The 20,589-nt window shown below is 37.7% G+C and overlaps 1 protein-coding gene and 1 pseudogene across 4 annotated transcripts in view; both read left to right on the forward strand.

Moving 5' to 3' along the window:
• The first annotated feature begins 397 nt into the window (after positions 1-397).
• The window catches only part of WDR35 (WD repeat domain 35), a 69,558-nt gene continuing 49,366 nt past the window's right edge, over positions 398-20,589 (forward strand). For 3 of the 4 annotated variants that reach the window (XM_059942153.1, XM_059942154.1, XM_059942155.1), the window contains exons 1-9: positions 398-525; positions 1,442-1,559; positions 8,908-8,979; positions 10,028-10,120; positions 11,676-11,804; positions 14,817-14,950; positions 15,830-15,995; positions 16,117-16,262; positions 19,451-19,576. In XM_059942153.1, the coding sequence (XP_059798136.1) occupies positions 502-525; positions 1,442-1,559; positions 8,908-8,979; positions 10,028-10,120; positions 11,676-11,804; positions 14,817-14,950; positions 15,830-15,995; positions 16,117-16,262; positions 19,451-19,576 (1,008 nt within the window). In that variant the 5' untranslated portion in view covers positions 398-501. Of the gene's footprint in view, positions 526-1,441; positions 1,560-8,907; positions 8,980-10,027; positions 10,121-11,675; positions 11,805-14,534; positions 14,653-14,816; positions 14,951-15,829; positions 15,996-16,116; positions 16,263-19,450; positions 19,577-20,589 lie in introns of those variants that run through there. The other variant, XM_059942156.1, reaches the window with a different exon arrangement.
• LOC132377290 (E3 ubiquitin-protein ligase RNFT1-like) lies at positions 5,452-7,230 on the forward strand (annotated as a pseudogene).

The raw sequence follows: 20,589 nt of genomic DNA on the forward strand, positions 1-20,589 counted from the left end.
CTTCCTTTGGCCAACGGCGCCAGTCTACCAAATACAGTAAATAACTTTTCCCTTTCACAATATTGGGACTTCGGGGCTTACGGAACACCTTATCTTTAAGACCTCATTTGAATGGGCGCCCTTACTGACTCGGTACTGACACCTCAGTCGAGTTCCGCCGCGACCGTCCGAGGTGTGGCCGGTCCTCGAAGCCCGCCCAGTCGGAGGGCAGCTGAGGCTACGAGCCAGGGCACTGGGCAGAAAAGCCCAGAAGCAAAACGACCAAGTCCTAACCGCGACAGCGGGGCTACGAGCCCCGCGACGTCCGCGCAGGCGTACGACGCCCGGCGAGACGAGGACGACGCCGGAAGTGTCCCTCGGCGCCCCGGATGCGACTCGGCGGCGGCGGTTGCCAGGGCGACCGGAGCTTCCAAGAGCCGCGGGTACTAGCGATTGGCGGCTTAGAAGAAGTTTCCTGTGCCGGGCTTTATCTACTGGCGTCGTCCTCTCGGGGTTCCCAGAATGTTCTTTTACTTGAGCAAGAAAGTGAGTTTCCCGGGGTTCGCCCTCGCTCCTCCTCTGGTCTCTCGACCTGCGGGCGATTCCCGCATCCTGCCGGAAAGGCCATGAGTGGTGATCCCGGCTTCGACATCCCTCCGCCCACCTTCCTGCATGGTCCAGCCTCGAACCTCCGCCTGATGGTCTTCCAGACCCAAATAGTCCTTGGCGGAGACAGCAGCCCTCTCGCATGATTCTTTCCCATTCCTGCCCCTGGTTAGGTCCTTTTGGGGGGCCTGCAGGGCTGATCACTTCGTGCTTCCCTATCTTTCCTCCTTCACCTGTTGCTTATCCAGGTGATTTAAACTCTTTGGATCATCACAGGCCTCTGGCAGGAGAAAAGTAATAAAAAGGTAGACAAAGTGTATGCAGAAAGGGAATATGAATTGATGATATAGATTTATACTTCCGTTATCCCTACCCCCTTTTATTTATTTTTTTAAAAAAATATTTATTTATTTATTTATTTGGCTGCGCAGAGTCTCAGTTGCAGCACGCGGGATCTTCATTGATGCCTGCGGGATCTTTTGGTTGCGGCATGCGGGATCTTTAGTTGTGGCATGTGGGATCTAGTTCCTTGACCAGGGATTGAACTCAGGCCCCCTGAATTGGGAGCGGGGAGTCTTGACCACTGGATCACCAGGGAAGTCCCCCTTCCCCCTTTTAAAAATCCATCAGGTCACTCCCCATTGGGTTCGTTTGCAGTCACTGCCCTTCTCCTTGTGGGCAGTCCTTTCTCTCTTTCCCAAATGGGCCCAGGGCAGTTCAGGGGACTATGCTCATTTTCATAACGGCTCACATTTCTGCAAGGCTGGCCGTTTTTCTTCTTCAGCCTTCGTTTCCTGTAGACTCATTCCCAACCCCTTGGTGAAAAGCTGTGAGAGTGGGTGTGGTTGCTTTTCAGATTGCCATTCCCAATAATGTGAAGCTGAAATGTATATCTTGGAACAAGGACCAAGGATTCATAGCATGTGGTGGTGAAGATGGATTACTGAAGGTTTTGAAATTAGAGACACAGACAGGTAAATGAATGCAAGCCCAAATGTTTGAACTTGATGGAAAATCATTTGGTCAGAGAGATTTGCTCATGGTATTTGTCAGTATGCAATTCTAATTCTTTGAAAAGGAAAAAGAACAAAAACCCAAACATTTTGGGGTGTTCTTCTAGAGTATTTTTGTAACAAAGTTCAGAAAATATTGAATGTAAACATCAGATGGCTTTTGCTGAAATTATGATGGCAAATGAAAATGAATGAAGAATGAAAACTAAGTCATTATGTTGTTTTATGTGTATTGGTTGTGCTATATTAGTAGGAGTCTAAAATAAATAAAGTAAAATAAAAATGATGTGAATCAGCATTTCAGTAAGGTCACAAAAATCTCACGTTTTGGCAGATTATTTACAGGCCTTTGTTGTCCTTTCCACTTTTCAGATGTGTTAATAATTATGCACCTAGTTCCCAAGAACAGAAAATGGGATTTAAAAAATTATTTTTAGTAATAAGTCTCTTGTGTTTTACAGCTTGATTTCTCTTTTCCTAGTTCTCTGGAATCATAGCAAACAGTTTCACATTTCTTTATTATCTAGTGTTGCTCTAGGTTGGAGAGCTAGATAAAGAGATTGGAGTTGGAACCTCAGCTCTGCCATAAGACTTCTGAATGTCTTTCAGCAAGTTGCTGAGTATATTTGGGTTTTAGTTCAGTCTTTTGTAAAATGAAGGGTTGAACTAAATTACATCTTGGATTCCTTACAGCATTGCTTCTCAAGCTTTATCAGGCATAAGAATCATCTGAAGAGTTTGTTAAAACAGATTTCTGGACCCAAGCTCCAGAGTAGATCTGGAATTCGGTCTGAGAATTTGCATTTCTAATGATGCTGGTGTTGCTGATTCTCAGACCGCACTTGGAGTAACACTGCTTTACAGCTTTGAAGTGGTAGTTATAAATATTTATTGAGCACTTTCTATGTCTGGGGTGTTTAACCTTCACTATCTAATTTGACTTCACAATAATCTTGAGAGGTAGGTATTCCAGATGAGAAAACTAGGTGCTGATCAGTTAATAACTTGTCCAAGGTCACACAGGAAATAAGAGACACAGCTAAGATTTGAAGTAATAGGACTAGAAAAGAATTTTATTTGAGCCAAACTGAGGACTTTAGCTGGGGAGGCAGCCTCTCAGACAGCTCTGAGGAACTATTCCGAAGAAGATGGTTTTCAGCATGGTTTTATCTCTAGTCAGAGCAAAGAACATCAAACACGACAGGGGTGCATTCCTTCAAGGAATATATTTGCTTCCTACACAGCAAGTCAGTATGGCTTTGGCACCTGGGAAGGGAGCCTTATCATCGAAGGAGTGCTAGCATTGAGGTCCCAGGAAGGGAGGCATTGATCTCCAGAATGGACATTCTTTACTTCTGGACAATGCACACTTTTCTTTAATGGTTAAAGCACATATACAAGATATGTGTGATAGGCTACAAAACAGACTGTTCTAATTAGCATAAAGTTTAAGCTAAATAATATGTAAGCCAGAATGACTTCCCCATACCTCAATATGTGAAAATTTCTTCCATCAAAACTTAGTTTGTTTCACTTTCAAAGCCTCGTTTTGTTTTTTTTTTTTTAAAGATTTATTTATTGATTGACTGATTACTATGTTGGGTCTTCGTTTCTGTGCTAGGGCTTCCTGTAGTTGCGGCGAGCGGGGGCTACTCTTCATCGCGGTGCGCGGGCCTCTCACTATTGTGGCCTCTTTTTGTTGCGGAGCACAGGCTCCAGACGCGCAGGCTCAGTAGCTGTGGCTCACGGGCCTAGTTGCTCCGTGGCATGTGGGATCTTCCCAGACCAGGGCGCGAACCCGTGTCCCCTGCATTAGCAGGCAGATTCTCAACCACTGCGCCACCAGGGAAGCCCCCAAAGCCTCGTTTTTACCCACTATGTGGAGGGCTCATGGCAGCCTAAGCAAAGAAAGAATAATTGTTTTGATGTGCTAGATTAACTATATGAAATAAAAGGCAAACTTGGAAGGTAGATACTTATGTACCAATCAGAGTTTGGCTTCTGATGTTTAGTAATTTAATCTCTCAACACTTTAGTTTTCTTAACTGTGTTAAAAGAAAATTTTTGTCTCTGTTATATTTCTCGAATATATATAAGTATATGTACATATACATATTTTTATTTTCCTTAAAATATGTAGGAAGTTTTAGTTACATTAAGAAATGCATTTATTATGTTTACTATTGAAGGCTTTTCAAGAAAAAAATTACTTCATTTCCTGTTCTGCATTTAAAAAATATATATATGTATGTTTTTTTAATTGGTATTTTATTTATTTATTTATTTGGTTGCACCAGGTCTTAGTTGCAGCAGGTGGGCTTCTTAGTTGTGGCTCGCAGGCTCCTTAGTTGTGGCTCACCGGGTCCTTAGTTGCAGCACGCGGGCTCCTTAGTTGTGGCATGCGAACTCTTTGTTGCGGCATGCATGTGGGGTCTAGTTCCCTGACCAGGGATCGAACCCTGGCCCCCTTCGCTGGGAACACATAGTCTTATCCACCGCGCCACCAGGGAAGTCCCTGTTCTGCATTTTTGATGAAGTGTGGTTAGAGTATTCTTTGAAATTAATGAGCAAGATGGAAAATAGTTTCTTGAGAGGCTTGGAATATGGAGTAAATTATTGTTTTGGAACTTAATGAGTGTAAATCATGTTGAAAGAGATAAATATGAGAAATATTGTTGGATGATTCTTAAAAGGTCAGTCTATTGTATTTAATAATAATAGTTGTGATGCAACAGATCCCTCCAGTAACAATCACCAGATATTGCATGCCGAGTACATTTGAAGCACTACGTTGCATCCCCTGTGGTGGCATTCCCAGTTTTCACTCCCTTGCCTTAGAAGGAAAGGAACTAGAATCAGCGTTTGCCCCAGCTTCTTACATCAGGTTAAGATGGGGAGGCAGTATCCTTCTTCTCTCACAGGCCAACTTCCACAGGTTTTGCTGGAGTCCACCTCCTCTCACCTTCTCAGGGACCTCATCACTTTTTTATCCTCTCTCTATCCTTGGAGTATCAGTCTGCTTTCTCCCTCTTTTTTCTCCCTCACCAGTGACTTTCATTTTCCAAATCTCATGGATGGCTTTTTTGGGTTCTTATCAGCATTTGACCTTTCCTTCTGTCTTGAACCATTATTTTTCAAGACAGAAGGAGAATAGAAATGTTTTAAATTATTGTTATATTTATACATATTGCTTTCCCCTCCTTTCCTTTCTGGTAAGTTCTCAGTCTCTTTACTAGATTCTCCTCTAACTGTTCGAATTCCTGAGAAGTTCTGGGCTCTCTTCGTTTTACATTCTCTTTAGACTTGTTCTTTCATTCCCTTGGCTTTAAATGCCATCTATGGGGTGATGATTCCTAAATATATATCTGTAGCCCAGTTCTGATTTTTCAGACTTGGACATCTCCGCAAGAATCTTTCACAGGCATCTCATACTTACTTTGTCTAAAACTGAACTCTTGACCTTCTCCCATATATCTTCTTTCATTTCTCTCCATTTCAATAAATATCTTAAATTTCACCCATTTGCTGAAGCTAGAAGCCCCCTTCTTCCCCCTTAACATCACCTTCATCAACAACCCTATGCTTCTGTCTCCAAAGAGTATCTGAATCCATCCTTTTCCTTTGTCCCGTGCTACCTCTCTAGTCCCAGCCACTATCAGCTCTCACCTAGACTGTTGTGAGAATCAGCTTCCCTCCCTTCATTGTTTCTTGCCTCTTTCTAGTCTATTCTTCACACTCCAGCTATTGTGATCTTAAAAAAAAAAAAGGAACCAGATCATGTTATTTCCCTGCTAAAAGTCTCTAAAGGGCTGCCAGCCTGGGCCAGAGTTGCTTGTGGTGGGGTTTGAGGGTGATGGCCCTGACTAGAGATGGCATCTCTTGCTCTTCCTGCCACTGCTACAGAGGGTGCAGTCTCCTCATCTTCATTAGAGGAGGTATCACCCTAAAGCAAACATTCGGGTCAGAGAAAAAGTGTTCCAAGACCACACAAGCCAACTGTAGCCACCTGCATAGTCCTTCAGGAACCGCAGGCAGTGGGAGTGCCTCAGCCTTCCGACGGGCCCACGTAGCGAGACTTTGGACGCGCGAAGCTTCTTGCCTTTGTTCTAGAGGTGTTCAGAATCCACACCAACTCCGTACCTAAAGAATGTGCTGAAAACCCAAGCTCCAGAAATATCGGGTCAGGTGTCCATAGCTGTACCCATGGATGTGCACACGGCCACTGGTAGCCAGTCACGCAGAGAAGCAAGGCAGTCAGGTGATCCTGCCAGGGCGTCTGGAGGACCCGTAGCAGCTCCTTCTCAGAATCCCACCCTCTCTTCAAGTGTTACCGAAATGTCTTCCATATATTTTGATCCTGCTTGTCAAACTTACTATGCAGCACATAACAGGAATTTCTCTTGGAATTGGGCTGCTAACAACTTTTTTTTTTTTGTTTTTAATATTCTGGTCCTTTTTTTTTTTTTTTTCCCCAATAAATAATGAAGAATTCATTTGGATTCTCCACAATGCCAACAAACACAATTTGTTTTCCATTAAATTTTTATTTATTTATTTATTTATTTATTTATTTATTTATTTATTTATTTATGGCTGTGTTGGGTCTTCGTTTCTGTGCGAGGGCTTTCTCTAGTTGCGGCGAGCGGGGGCCACTCTTCATCGCGGTGCGCGGGCCTCTCACTATCGCGGCCTCTCTTGTTGCGGAGCACAGGCTCCAGATGCGCAGGCTCAGTAGTTGTGGCTCACGGGCTTAGTTGCTCCGCGGCATGTGGGATCCTCCCAGACCAGGGCTCGAACCCGTGTCCCCTGCATTGGCAGGCAGATTCTCAAACACTGCGCCACCAGGGAAGCCCTGCTAACAACTTTTATGTATGCAAATAAAAGCTAACCAGTTTTATGGATGCAAAATGTAAAAACTGATATTTATGAACGTCAGCCAGGTTTTCCTAAGATAAAGGTGCTCAGAGATTTAGTGTGCTTAGTTACTGGTGTTCTGAGCAGGGTCTTCTGTTCCCCTTTGTGGTATCTCTCATTCTCAGTCACTTTATGACAGTTTAATCTTTTTAAATCCTTTCGACTTTTTGAGCTTCTGGGAGATACTTTGGATGGTTGGAATTACTGATTTCATTCCGAAATCCCTCTTCAGGGGTTTCAAATGCCTTCTTTTATTGGTGCCTCCTTTCATCATGCCTTTTAAATCCAAGGGTTATTGGTAGTGCTTTTAGAAGCACATACCGTGCCAGTTTGGTTTGTTTCTTGGCCATGGGGAGTTTAATGTAACTCAGTGGAGTCTTGGGGTCTTGGTGGCTTTACTCCACCTCATTGAAAACTTTTGACTTTTTTTTTTTTGGACATCAGAACTTTCAGGTAGGTTTTGCAGATATTTTCTGCATGATCAAGTTCTGGAGTTGCTGCCAGCAAAAGATAGTGTTCAGATGTGGATGCTGTTTGTTCACCATGTCAAGTAGAATTTCAAAAACTTATTGTCATCTGTCAGAATATATTTTGTCAAGAGTCCTGTACTTTGTGGTTTAACAAAGAGAAAACATACCCGCTATGCAGAATTGTGAATTCAGACCATGTAAACAAATGGAAAGATGGAACTACTTCATCACACTTTCAAATATGTTAGGTCCTGCAAACCCTTGGAATCACATATCACTAATTTTACTTGGTTACAGTGACTCTGACTATAGGCCTTAGAATGGATTTTCAGTGCTATAAGTTAAGAAGAATGTATCTAATTTTTTTTTAGAAGAGTAGAATAAGGCTTAAGTGTGTAGTACAATCTTTAAAAGAGTCAATGAGTGAAAGAACCCTCTGTTAAAAAAATAATGTTCAACCTAACATGTATGTCAACAACATTTATTCTATCCTAATTGTTTGACAGATGATTGTGATGTTATATATGTGTATTATTGTTAATGTTACCAAGACAGTAACTGGATAATTAGAACTAATGGTTTTAGAGGAACTCAGGTATTTTTTTTTCCCCTGAGATTGTTTTCAGAATAAAGAATATTTTTCATAATTTTTTAAGATACATGTTATCTGAAAGGAGAATTTTCTTCAGCATCAACTTTTATAATTCCCACTCTCACAAATTCTTAAGATTTTCATAAATTTGTATTTTTAAATGAATGTTTTAAATGTTATATTTTACATGTAACAATCAGATTTTCTAAGTGAAGATTAATTTACTGAAGATTTACGTGTAACAATTAGATTTTCTAAGTGAAGATTAATTTACTGAAGATTAATTACTGACATTTTATATTATTGTATTATTGTATTCTTCTCTATAGTATGATTAGTAATCAAGGAGAATAAGTCACTTTAAATAAAAAACAGTCTTTAAAGGCTTACATTGCACTTTGGATAAAATCTAAAATTTTTATCACCTCCTGCAAAGACTTTATAATTTTTTCTGTGCCTATCACTTCTGCCTTATCTTATGCCATTCTCCACTAATTCAACCACATAGGCCTTCTTTCAGTCTGCCGAAGGGTCTATACTTCTACCCAGGGGCTTTTGCACTTGCTGTTTCCTAGCCTGGAATACTTTCCCCCCTACCTGGCTTGGCTTTTCCCAGTTTCTCCTTCAGTCTCAGTTTAGATATTATTTCTTCAGAAATCCTTCCCTGGCTCTCTCTTCAATCTAAATTAATCCCCTTCTGTTACTGTCTCCTATTATGCCTTTACTTCCCCAGTTTATAATTTTATATACATGCATGTATATTTTTGTGGGGGTGTGTGTATTTAATATCTGTCCCCTCAGTAGACTACAAGCTCTCTGAGGGCAGAGGGCTTTTGCTCATCATTTATTGTCAGAGTCTTCCACAGTGCATAGAAGAGTGTAGACATTCAATAAATATTTGTTGAATGAATGAATGAATGAATGAATATAAGATTCTGCAAAATCTAGTAAAAACTGGTTTCCAAAGTCTTTGCTTTTTGATCCCTCTTATGCTTTAGAATTCTCAATCTATATGTCATAAATACTTCTATTTGTTATCTTTTGGGAAGGAATAAGTAGCAATAATAATTACTAATATATTCAGTATACTGAATAAACAATGTTCTTTTATACATTTTGCTTTATTTTGCCAGAATAACATCTTTGCAAGGGGGTAGGTGTTATTGTCCATGTTGAGAAAAACAGATCAGGATAAGGCATGCTTAAAAAAAATCTTTCTAATATTATCCAGGAATAGGAACTCCTTTCAAAAAAAGCAAGAAATGTCAAAATCTTATAATCTGTCACTTTTATATATTTTCCATGGTATTTTTTGTTTTTGTTTTTGTTCTAGATGATGCAAAATTGAGGGGTCTTGCAGCCCCTAGTAACCTTTCTATGAATCAGACTCTTGAAGGTCATAGTGGTGAGTCATGTAAATTTTAAAATCATATTTGAATAGTATTATCTTTAGGTATTTAGAAACCATCTACTTAATGCAAAAATGTCATCATTTTAAATGATGGTAATATTTAAAGTAATCATTTCTATTTAGCTATAATTAACACAGCCTAGAATCATTCAACAACTTTCACATGATTAAATAACATCTTCAATAGATATGAAAAAAAGTAGCTGTAATTTTAAATATTAAAGATACTGTTATCTGTCTATGGATAGGATATAATCCTTTTTTAGAGTCTGTTTTATGGTCCCAGATAAAAGTAGACTAAAGAGACCTGACAACTGAATGTACTAGATGATCCTAGACTGGATCTTGAAATGAGAAAAACAAGTATCTGTAAAGGACATTATTTGGACAATTGATAAAACTTAAATGTGGACTGTGGGTTGGAGATAATATTGTATCAGTGTTAAAATTTCTAATTTGTAAAATAGTTTTGAAAGAGAATGTCCTTGTTCTTAGGAAATATACAATAAAGTACTTAAGGATTAAAAAAACTAAAAAAAAAACATTTGTCCCTATAACCCAGAGGTTTAAGAGCTGCTCAAGAGTGTGTTACTACTAGAATGGAAAACAAGGTGTGGTGCAGGGGGAGAGATTAGGGGACATATTAATGACAAACAAATACCACCTCCCCCAAAAAACAAGTACTCAGTATGATGTCCTTTGGGCATAATAATCTTGGGGAGTCAGGCAAATTGGGTAAATCTTACATTTGTTTCGGTCATCAGATATATGGCAGCTCTTGCAGCTGGTCATAATTGGCACCTTAGCTGGCATGAAATAGGAATAAACATGAAAATTAGTACTATACATTATTATAGAAATGAGTGATAATAGTAACTGCATCCTATGAACATTTATGAATAATATTAAAGACTGTTAATTGCTGTTTGTTGCCCAGGAACAGTATTGATTTTAACATGCTCTTGGTGTTTATTCTAAAAATATAAATTTGAAATTAATTGTAGCTTTTTTTTAGTGTCTAAATTGTCTTATAATTTTTTAGGTTCTGTTCAAGTTGTAACATGGAATGAACAATATCAGAAGTTGACTACCAGTGATCAAAATGGTCTTATCATTGTTTGGATGTTATATAAAGGTATCTTAGGAGAGTTTATTTAATCTTTCCCAAATTGGAGTCTGGATTACAGTATTTGAATGGGGAAACAGCATCTTTGAAATAGACCCTTTTTAACTGGCAGTAGGCGTTCACAGGGGTGATATTTCTGGGTTTATGGCTTCCTACTTTTCCCTTTAACCGTATTTCTTTTGAACTGTGACCTTGCATTAAGAAAGTGAATTATGTGACTGTTGGTTATCTTCAAACTGAACTTAGGCTCTTGGCAGAATCGTTTCTGCTTGAGATAGCTCTTTTTTTCAGGTTTCCCGTAAGATTAGTTTCTCTGCGGTCAGTGGCTGGAGTTAGTTCAGCAGATAAAAACACTTTATGAAGATGTCAAAAGCAATAATTAATTTCCTTTAATGAGTCAGTTAGCTTCCTTTTCCTTCTTGGATATAGATTTTATCTCAGTTCTGACTACTGGCTCACAATTTGTGTCTTTTGCCCACAAGAGAGAACAGGAGAGGGATTAATTTAGGTGCATCACTATTACCAGAAAAATAACTCATAAAACACGTTCTCTTGGGGCCTGTAGCCATCATCTTTAAATGAAAAGGGTACCTTAGTTTATGTGTGTTGTTTTAAAAACATTCACGGTGTATACCTTTTAAAAAATCATAATTAAAACATGGTGTAGTACACAAACTCATTTATTTATTTTTAAAGTTTATGTCTGTGTATATGTGTGTAGCGAGTAGAATGTGAAAATATAGGAGATTAAACTTTGTCGTTTTCCAAAGTAGGTCCTCTCTGAGCCTCAGTCTTGATGGATAATACCCTGCTTTGACTAGTTATTCCATGTTACATGATTACTTGCTTGGCTTCAGGCCAGAATTCCCTGTACCAGAATGTAGTAAATCCTTTTAAAAAACAAAAAGAAAACAGAATAGCCCTGTGATTTGCCTCACATTTGGTTACACCTTGAGACAAGTCACATCTCACTCCAACCCCATGTACAAGAACGTTTTTGTCACTCAGCATTAGTGATGTGATAGCACTAATGTGATATGAACTGTTTAAAAATTTTTTCAAGCAGTCTTAGAGCTTTTACATAATATGCTTATATTTAATATGCCTATAATTAATCATTGGAGAGTTTGTGCATACTTATGAAGTAATTGTGGTTATTTTGTTCTTTCCTTGGTTATTATCTGAGGTGTACTCAAGTGGGAAGAGTCAGACTTTGAGAAAAATCAGTTGTTTCGGCCTTCAGAAGCAAATGAAGTTTTGTTTTTTAATTGACAGAAAAAAAGGAAGAAAGAAAGAAAGCAAGAAAGAGAGAGAGGAAAAAAAAAAGATGGGCATTTATTGTGTTTTCTGTGATAATCTTTGAAGCAATTATTAGTCAAGGCCTAAGTTATTTTTTCATCTTGTTCTGTTGGATTTGAAGATTTCATAGTTTAATGTCTCAGGTTGTAGAAAGTTTTGCAGTTATTTATCCCACAGTGTGTTTTATGGAATGTTTCAACTCTGAAGTACCATTTATTAGATGTGAAAGTTTTGACTTGTCATTTGTTTTTCTTTGTGAAAACAGGCTCTTGGTATGAGGAGATGATCAACAATAGAAATAAATCAGTGGTTCGAAGCATGAGTTGGAATGCTGACGGACAGAAGATCTGCATTGTATACGAGGATGGGGCTGTGATAGTTGGTTCAGTGGATGGTAATGCATTTTTGCACCCAGAGCTAAAATCAAGATTTAGCTGACGTTTTTAATCTTTAGAGGTTTAAATTAATTATCATATGTTAGCATTCTGACAGAAAAATAAACATTAAAAGAGAAAATAGTTACTGTACAATTTGATGACATTCAAGAATTACTTATTTTTAAGTTTATTCAAGGAAAAAAATCTATTTAAAATTTTTTTTCTACAGTAGGACTGGAAAAAAATGAATTAATTTCTCAGAGTTACTTTAAATATGTCTACCTAATTATATGGTTTATCTTTACACTTGTTAGACTGTATTGTAAATATGTAGATTTTAGTTTCAAAAAGTATATAGAGATCTATCACTTTTTAAAAATTGAGATAAAATTGACGTATAACATTAGTTTCAGGTGTACAACATAATGATTCAGTATTTTTATATATTGTGAAATGATCTAGTCTTTTTTTAATAGAACTGATCATATCATTGTTTGTTGTGTTTTTAATGATATCTTTAAAATTCTAGTTCGTAGATAACACTGGGCCTTCTGAGAGTCTGTACCTTTGTTTTAGTGTGAAGTTCTCTCTATTAAAGAATTTATTAAAAAATTTTTTTTGGTATAAAAAAATTCTGTTTCTGAGAGTCTGCAAAGTGACAGCTGTAGTTCTAGGCACTAGATACAACAAAAAAATATTCCAGATCTAGATCAGGAGAGATGGATAAGTAACCGAGCAATTACAATGCGTTGTGATGGGTACTAAGACAGGGAAAAGACAGCAACATGTAGAAGAATTATGTAACCCAGACTTAGAGGGACCAGGGAAGGCATCCTAAAGGAAATGATATCTGTGCTGAGGCATTAGCCACAAAGAAGGTTGGTGTGTAGAATGTCCTAGGCCTAAGAGATAGCATTTGAGGAGGTCCAGAGGAGTTGAACTTAGCCATGTTTTGGGATATTGAAACAATTTTGAGAATCAGTATAGTATAATACTAAAGGAAGAAGAGCTGTATGTGATGAAATTAGAAAGATTAGCAGAGGCCAGATCATGCAGATTATAAGTTATACAAGGAGTTTGGACTTAGCTCTAAGAGCATTGGGAAGCCAATGAAAGGTTTTTTTTTGTTTTGTTTTGTTTTTTGTCCAATGAAAGGTTTTAAGAATGGGAGCAATGTGGTCAGATTTGTTCTTTAGGAACATCTCTATATTTGCAATATGAAGAAAGGAGAAAGGGAAGAAAGATGGGGGCAGGTGTACCAGTTAGGAAATTACTGTGGTAATTCAGGTGATAGACGATGGTGGATGGTAGCCTGAACCAGGGTGATGACAAAGAGGATGGAAGTAAGTAGACATATTCTAGAGATACTTAGATAGTAGAACAGATAGGACCTTGTTATTGATTGGGTTGGGGATGAGAGGATGGAAGTGTCTAGAGTGATATCCAGGTTCTTAGCGTTGCCACTGGATGGATGGTGGTACCTTTCATTGAAATAAGCGATGTGGGAAAAGACTGGTTTTGAGGGGCGATTTCAGTTTTCAACATGTTGATTTTGTCATCCCATAGGACATCCAAATAAATATGTCTAGACCACAGTTAGATATATACACCTGCATCTTAGAAATATCTGGGTTGAAGACATAGTTTTGGGAATCACCAGCATAGGGATGGTAATTTAAACCATTGGAATAGATGAAAAACCCAGGGACCATCTGTAGAGTGAGAACCAGCACATTTAATGGATGGATAGGAGAAGAGAATTCCATAAAGGATACTGAAAAGTAGAAGTCTTGGAGATGTCATAGAAACCAAGACGGAAGGAAGAGGTGGTCAAAAAAAAAAAAAAGACAGGGAGGGGTGTGGGAGGGAGGCTCAAGAGAGAGGGGATATATGTACACATATAGCTGATTTACTTTGTTCTACAGCAGAAACTAACACAACATTGTAAAGCAATTAGACTCCAATAAAAAAAGTAAAAACATGAAATAAAAGAATTTAAGTACTTAAAAAAAAAGGAAAGAAAAAGAAAAAAGCATCCATTGGATTTATCAAGAGGCCATTAGTGACCTCCACGAAGGCAGTTTCACCTTCCCCACAGTGGAGTTATGGGGCAGAAGCCAGACTGGGTTGAGGGTTGAGTGGGAGGTAAGGAAGTAAAGACTACAGTGTGGATAACTCTTTCAAGAAGTTTGGCTGGGAAAGGAATGGTAGAAATAGGGTGGTAGTTAGAAGGGAACTTAAGGTTGAAGGAGGTGTTTTTTGTTTGTTTGTTTTTATCTGAGGTGGTAGTTTTGAAGAGGAATAGATCTGAGTATGTTTAAATGCTTATAAGAAAGGGCCTGGAGAGAAGAGTTTAAAGAGAAAGAGAAGGGGAATTCCCTGGCGGTCCAGTGGTTAGGACCGGGCACTTTCACTGCCAGGCCCGGATTCGATCCCTGGTCGGGGAAGTAATATCCCATAAGCCGCTCTGTGAGGCCAAAAAAAACCAAAACCAAAACCAAAAAAATACAGAGAGAGAGAGAAAATGTGAATAATCAGTAGAGGGAGATCTTTGCAAAGCTCAGAAGGGATTAGATCAGAGAATAGGTAGAGGGATTAGCTTTAGATTGGTGTCTGGTTGGGGACATACCTCTTCCTTTGTATTAGGGGGCAAAGCAGAAAGGATAAGTGTGGATTCAGTTATGTTCTGAATGTTTGAAAGTGGGAATGGGGGACTTCTTTTTTGAAAGCTTTTATTTTCTTTCCAGAGTAAAAGATGAATTCATCTGCTATTTGGGAGTGAGGTCCTGAGTGAGAATTTAGAAGAGAAGGGAGAAAGTTGGAAACAGCTGCTATTTCAAATGCTTAGTGTGTGTTTGGCACATAGTAAGTGCTCAGTAAATATTTAATGACTGAATAAATTGAACAAATGCATGAATACTGTGAAGAATGTGAGAGCTCTTTAGGGAAACAAAGATTTCTAGAACAGTTGTTAGAGAATCATGACCTTGAACTTCTAAGGAAATAATTATGTTTTATGTTTGTTTTAGGGAATCGCATTTGGGGAAAAGACCTGAAGGGTATACAGTTATGTCATGTAGCATGGTCCGCAGATAGTAAAATCTTACTTTTTGGAATGGCAAATGGAGAAATACATATTTATGATAATCAAGGGAATTTTATAGTAAGTACATATATTCCTTACTTTTATTTACACAACTTTGTATGATTATTTTATATATCATTCATATATGTATACACATTCATTTATTATGATAGCTTGTGTAATCAAGAAAGTCTTCAATTCAGGTTTTTTTTTCCACTTGTCTAAAAATTCATTTTATTAAAAAAAACCTTCTGGGTTGCTTCAAGGTAAATTAATGCTCTTAGTTCTGATTTCCTGGTAGCTGGGAAAGACAGGCTTTTCAATACAAGGCTTCAGTGTATTGAAGCTGAGGGATGATGGGTAGGATGATGTGCAGTTTGATCTTTGTGTCTTCTAATACCTGAAGCCAAAGGGGACATGAGATACCAAAGATATTTTTGTAGCAAGGTACTAGATTATAAAAAGGATGGAAGATTTAAACAGTAAGGGACAAAAATCAGGTCCTGGAAAGAAGGCAAAATAGAATAGGCTTAGGTAGCAGAATCTCAAGAAAAACTCTAGCTTTGTGAGATCTAGCTATGATAGATCTCTGATCTTACTTATGGGGAGGTTTTATTTTTAGTAAGGGTTAAGACGTCACATGAACCCACTCGTTGGTGGAAGTGATAGTAACCAACTTTTACATGACACTTTGCTATTTTCAGAGTAATTTTGTATACCTTTGATCATTTGAGTCTCATAAAAACTCTATGAGCTTTTTTGAAATCCTCATTTTACAAATGGGGAAAACTGAAACTCAGGTGAAGTGATTTGTCCATGGTTGGTAAAGCAGTACGTGATGGAGCTCGTATTCAAAACCAGATTTTTAAATCCTATTTTCAGTGTCTTTCCATAATACTGTATTCATACTAATCCCTGTTTTAAAATATAAAATACTAACTAACTGATTTTATTTAGATGAAAATGAAACTGAGTTGTTTGGTGAATGTCACTGGAGCAATCAGTATTGCTGGAATTCACTGGTACCACGGCACAGAAGGCTATGTGGAGCCACATTGCCCCTGCCTTGCGATTTGTTTTGACAATGGCAGATGCCAAATAATGAGGCATGAGAATGACCAAAGTATGTAATTTTTCTTTTTTTAATGTGGAGAATTAAAAAAATATTTTAAAATTATTCTTAAGATTATAAAGTTCTCTAGGCTAAATATTTTACCACAATTCCTTTTTTTTTTGTTGACTAGATCCTGTTTTAATTGATAGTGGCATGTATGTAGTAAGTATCCAGTGGAACCACACTGGCAGCGTGTTAGCTGTGGCAGGCTCCCAGAAGGCCATCACTCAGGACAAAGATGTAAACACTGTGCAGTTTTACACTCCATTTGGTGAGGTAAACGTATTAAAGGTTTTGTCTTTCTTTCTTTCCATTTAAATATGCAGTGAATAAAGTAGGGGAAAGAAGAATGGAGGAAGGGGTATAAACTTGTCACATTTTTTAAAACGGGCATTTTAAGTAAAAATGATGAACTATCAGGTGTATGTCTTTGAATAATATCCTTATATTATAAGCCTTCATTTTATTGTGGAATTTATTTTATAATCTTTACATTTAGAAGACCAGATGTTTCATATAAGAAATCATTAGGGAGTAGTTATTGAGAGTATTTTCTCTGTGATCTGAATATGCATCTCTCTACAGCTGTTTTTTGAGTTGTTTTTAGTGTAATTTAGCTGTTTCAGATTAATTTTGGGGGGTTTTAATATGATAAATTAAATGTGCTGTCTATCCTTTTCCCAAACTTCTAGTTGTTTCAATTTGTTGTGGAATAATAGATTATTTAAAGAAAATCTCTTTGTAATTAATCTTAGGTGATGCTACATTAAAATATAAACATTTTTTCATAAATACATATGGTATCCTTCTCAATAGTATTATTAATAAATTTAATTTTTGAAGAGAATTTTCTTGAAGCAGCAGTAGAAAATATAAAATAGGAGAATTAATATGTTGTGCATTTTAAAGAATTTAGAAAATGAGAACTTATTAGTAACTAAGCTTAATAAATTTTTACCTATTTTATTTTCTAACTTTAGACTATATTCAGTCTCTTGGATATCCTGTTGGTTTTTATAAATTCACCTTAGACTTCAATAATATTTATTTTTGGCTACACAAAATCCTATACCAGTTGTTTCACTATGTTAATATTTTTTAGTATATTTTAATAAATTCTGTAAGGGTAAGTAATGGTGTCAGCTGATGCTGAAAGTTACCCAGCAGAATGTGCTCTGCAGAGCATGTAGTCTCTGTACTTTGTCAACTAATAATATTTCTGGTAGATGTAAAAGCTAAGAAAAAACAAAAGTATAGTTCTCAAGGTTCCTAAATAATTAAAAATCTGAATTCTGGTTATCTCAGTGTTTATAGCTTTCTTTTAAATTCATGTTCTTTATTTGTTATTTTTGTTTGTTGCCATTGGTTTATTTATCATTATATTATCTTATCAGCTTATTTTTGTTAGTTCAGTCTTCTCCAAGTATAAAAACATGCATTCAAAGGCCTATTTGCTTTATCTTGCAAATCAACTGTTATGTGTTAAATTGAAAACTGTAAGTGGTTTTTGGTATAGTTGTAATTAAAGGTATCTAGCATAGGTCCTCGGGGTATTTAGTCATAGTACTTTTTGAATGAGTGAATATATGGGGTATTTATTTTTGGATCTATGTTATTAGAAAGAACTTGGGAGGAAATTAAAGATTTAAACTTAAGGAAAACCTCAGGGAAGAATTTACTTTTGGTTCTGAGGGCTGGGGTCTTCTAGTTTTCTCGGTGTGGTCTTAGCCATGGGAGGAGATGACAGAGCATGGGGTTTGTCGGCTGGTTGACCTGGCTTTGGCTTTGAATTCCGTTTCTACAGTGTGGTTTCACTTAGAGAAGTTATTTAACCTCTGAGACTCGGTTAACTTATTTCCTGAAATAAAGGTAACACCTCATGGCACTGTTGTAAAAATAAAAGGAGGTAACTCTGGGGACATGCCTACAGCGTTCTTTCCCTCCTGCTGCCACCGCCTGGTGTGTTTCGCAGAGTTAGAAGATGGCCTTATTCTCCTCCTAGTATGGGTTGTCAGTACCAAGAGTGATGTTGTGAGACCCTGCTTTTTCCTTCTGTTTTCGTACAGGCAGCAGGACAGAGAGAGTGGACCCTCCTAGGTTGCAACTTTTTTTTTTCCCCATTGGTTTCCCTGGCAAAATGGAGTTTAATATATTAAATTTGATTATAGAGCATATCTGCTTAAGAACGAGGGATACCAGTATAATTTATTAAAATTCTTGGGATTATACTGTTTTGTCAAATAAACATAGATTAAAAATGTTTTCTTTCTTTGTCCACATTAAAAAAGTGTTTGTATTCATTTATTCATTTGCTAATTTAGCCATTAAATTTACTGTTAGTATATGAAGAAATTCATTTGAATGCATGATACATTTATTTACTTGATATTTTTTTGAGTACTTGTTTACCAAGGAATCTATTAAGGGATAGGGAAATAAATGTGAATATGATAAAGTTAGCGCTCTCAAGTAGCTCATTGTCTAAATTCTCTGGAACCGTAGAGGAAGGGAAGAAGGCAGGAAGTAATATTTAAGTTGTTTCTTGACGGATGAATAGGAGTACTCCTGGAGGACAAGGAATAGTAGGATGAGGGAGTCTTGGGGAAAAGGAAAAGGAGGATTTCAGGCAGAAGAGATATTATATGAGCCAAAGGAATGGAGGCACAGTAGTTCCTTCATGAGGAGAACACAGTAATTACAGCTAACTCGTTAAGGTATTGAGCCACAGAGTTTTGGGCAAGTGGGGAAAGGCAGTGTATACTATTCTAGAGAATGCACTGGTGGGGAGCTATTGATTTTTAAAAATTATTAAACATTTTTTAAAAGCAGAGTAGGACATGATTAGATATGTGTTCTAGAATGATACTCATGGCAGTAGAGTGGAGATTGAATTGGAAGGGCAGGAATGAGAAAAGAGACAAAAGGTAAAAATTGCAGTTAGGAGGCTGTTACCATAGTTCAGTCAAGAAAGAAGGCAGTTGTAGTGGAGGATAGAAAGGAGTGAAAGCAAAACGCTTGGCATCTGGTTGGCTGTTGGTGGTGGGATGGGGCATGAACGAGAGGCAAGACTTAAGGATTGAGTTTATTACTCCAATATTTCATTGATTCTAAGAAGCACAATTCTTTACAACCCTAAATTGGGATGCATCTTAAAATCAAAGTTGTCCTATTTTTAGCTAGCAGTGTGTTTTTCTTTCCTAAGTTGTACATAAAAATAAAGATGCGTATTTAAATCTCTGGCATCTTAGATTTGATGAAATTTGATACTGAATTCTTTGGCTATAGTTTGTAAATTTCTCCTCTCATATGTTTGCTTTACATTATACAAATTGAAGGGAAATGATTTGAAGTTTGTAGCAACCTTTCATAAAATAATTTTTGTACCACTTTTGATCTCTGTGAAGTGATTGGTGGTATTTTATTTAACTGTGTTACTTTAGGTTAAATATAATTACTTTTTTCAGCATCTGGGTACTTTGAAGATTCCTGGAAAGCAGATGTCTGCACTATCTTGGGAAGGAGGTGGACTGAAAATTGCACTAGCTGTTGATTCTTTTATATATTTTGCAAATATTCGACCCGATTATAAGGTGAGTATTAAGAGCAGTTGTAAAAAAAAAGATGTTTTTTATGATATAATTTTGTTATAGCTGAAAGTATAATGTGTGTTTCCTGCATATATTCATAGCCACATTGTTTTAGAAACCAGTTGAAAGGAGGCTTTTTCAGTGTGAAGACCTTAGAACTGGTAAATGTTCCTGGAATACTATATTTAATTAGTAAAATTACTCCAACAGTGTCAGGGTCTCAGCAGGAAACAGATGGCACAAAGGAGTAATTGAAGAGAGATTGATGAAGGGTTTATTACAGAGGGATGAGCAGAGTTAAGGGGGCCAGAAAGGGATGACAAAGCAAGCACCCAGAGACTAGCAACAGTGGGCAAGAGAAGGAAGTATTGTTCCTGGAACCCACCAGCGCTGTGGCTACGCAAGAGGGGCTACCCCATAGGGACACAGCCACTGCTAGCTGGCCGGGCAGAGACAGCCTTGGGGAGTAAATAATTCAGCCCATCTCACCACCTGCTGGTGCCTTCTATTGACCAAGCTCAACTGGAAAGCAGAAGGCAAGGTAGTCCTGGTAATGGATTTCATAGAAGTCAGCCTCCAGGGCACGGAGCAGGGCAGAGAAGGGCGGAGAATGGATCAGAAGGGGAAAATGGGACTAAGCAGCATAATGACTAATCAATATTTTACCTTAAATTTAACATTTGACCCATAACAAGCTGTGAAGTATGAGACTGAGCTGGTAAACTACTAAGGATAGTTGTTGTGAGAAGATTTATATATCTAATTTTTAAAGGTCAAGCACCTTGGGGAGATGACTGATTCTAGGGCTAGGGCAGGGAAAATGCAAGATAAGCCTGGAGCATCTTATAGTGCCAGAAAGTAAGGAAGTGCTCAAAAAACAAAAGGATGGGGTACGCCGAAGGGACAAGGGAGCCAGCCTGAAAGAGCTCTCAGTGGCCAAGGCTGGAACAATTGGAGCAACAAAATAAATGACGTAATGTTGGATTGTAACCCAAATTATACAATAAATGTCCATG

This window comes from Balaenoptera ricei, chromosome 13 (assembly GCF_028023285.1).
Source record: "Balaenoptera ricei isolate mBalRic1 chromosome 13, mBalRic1.hap2, whole genome shotgun sequence".
Lineage (NCBI taxonomy): Eukaryota > Metazoa > Chordata > Mammalia > Artiodactyla > Balaenopteridae > Balaenoptera > Balaenoptera ricei.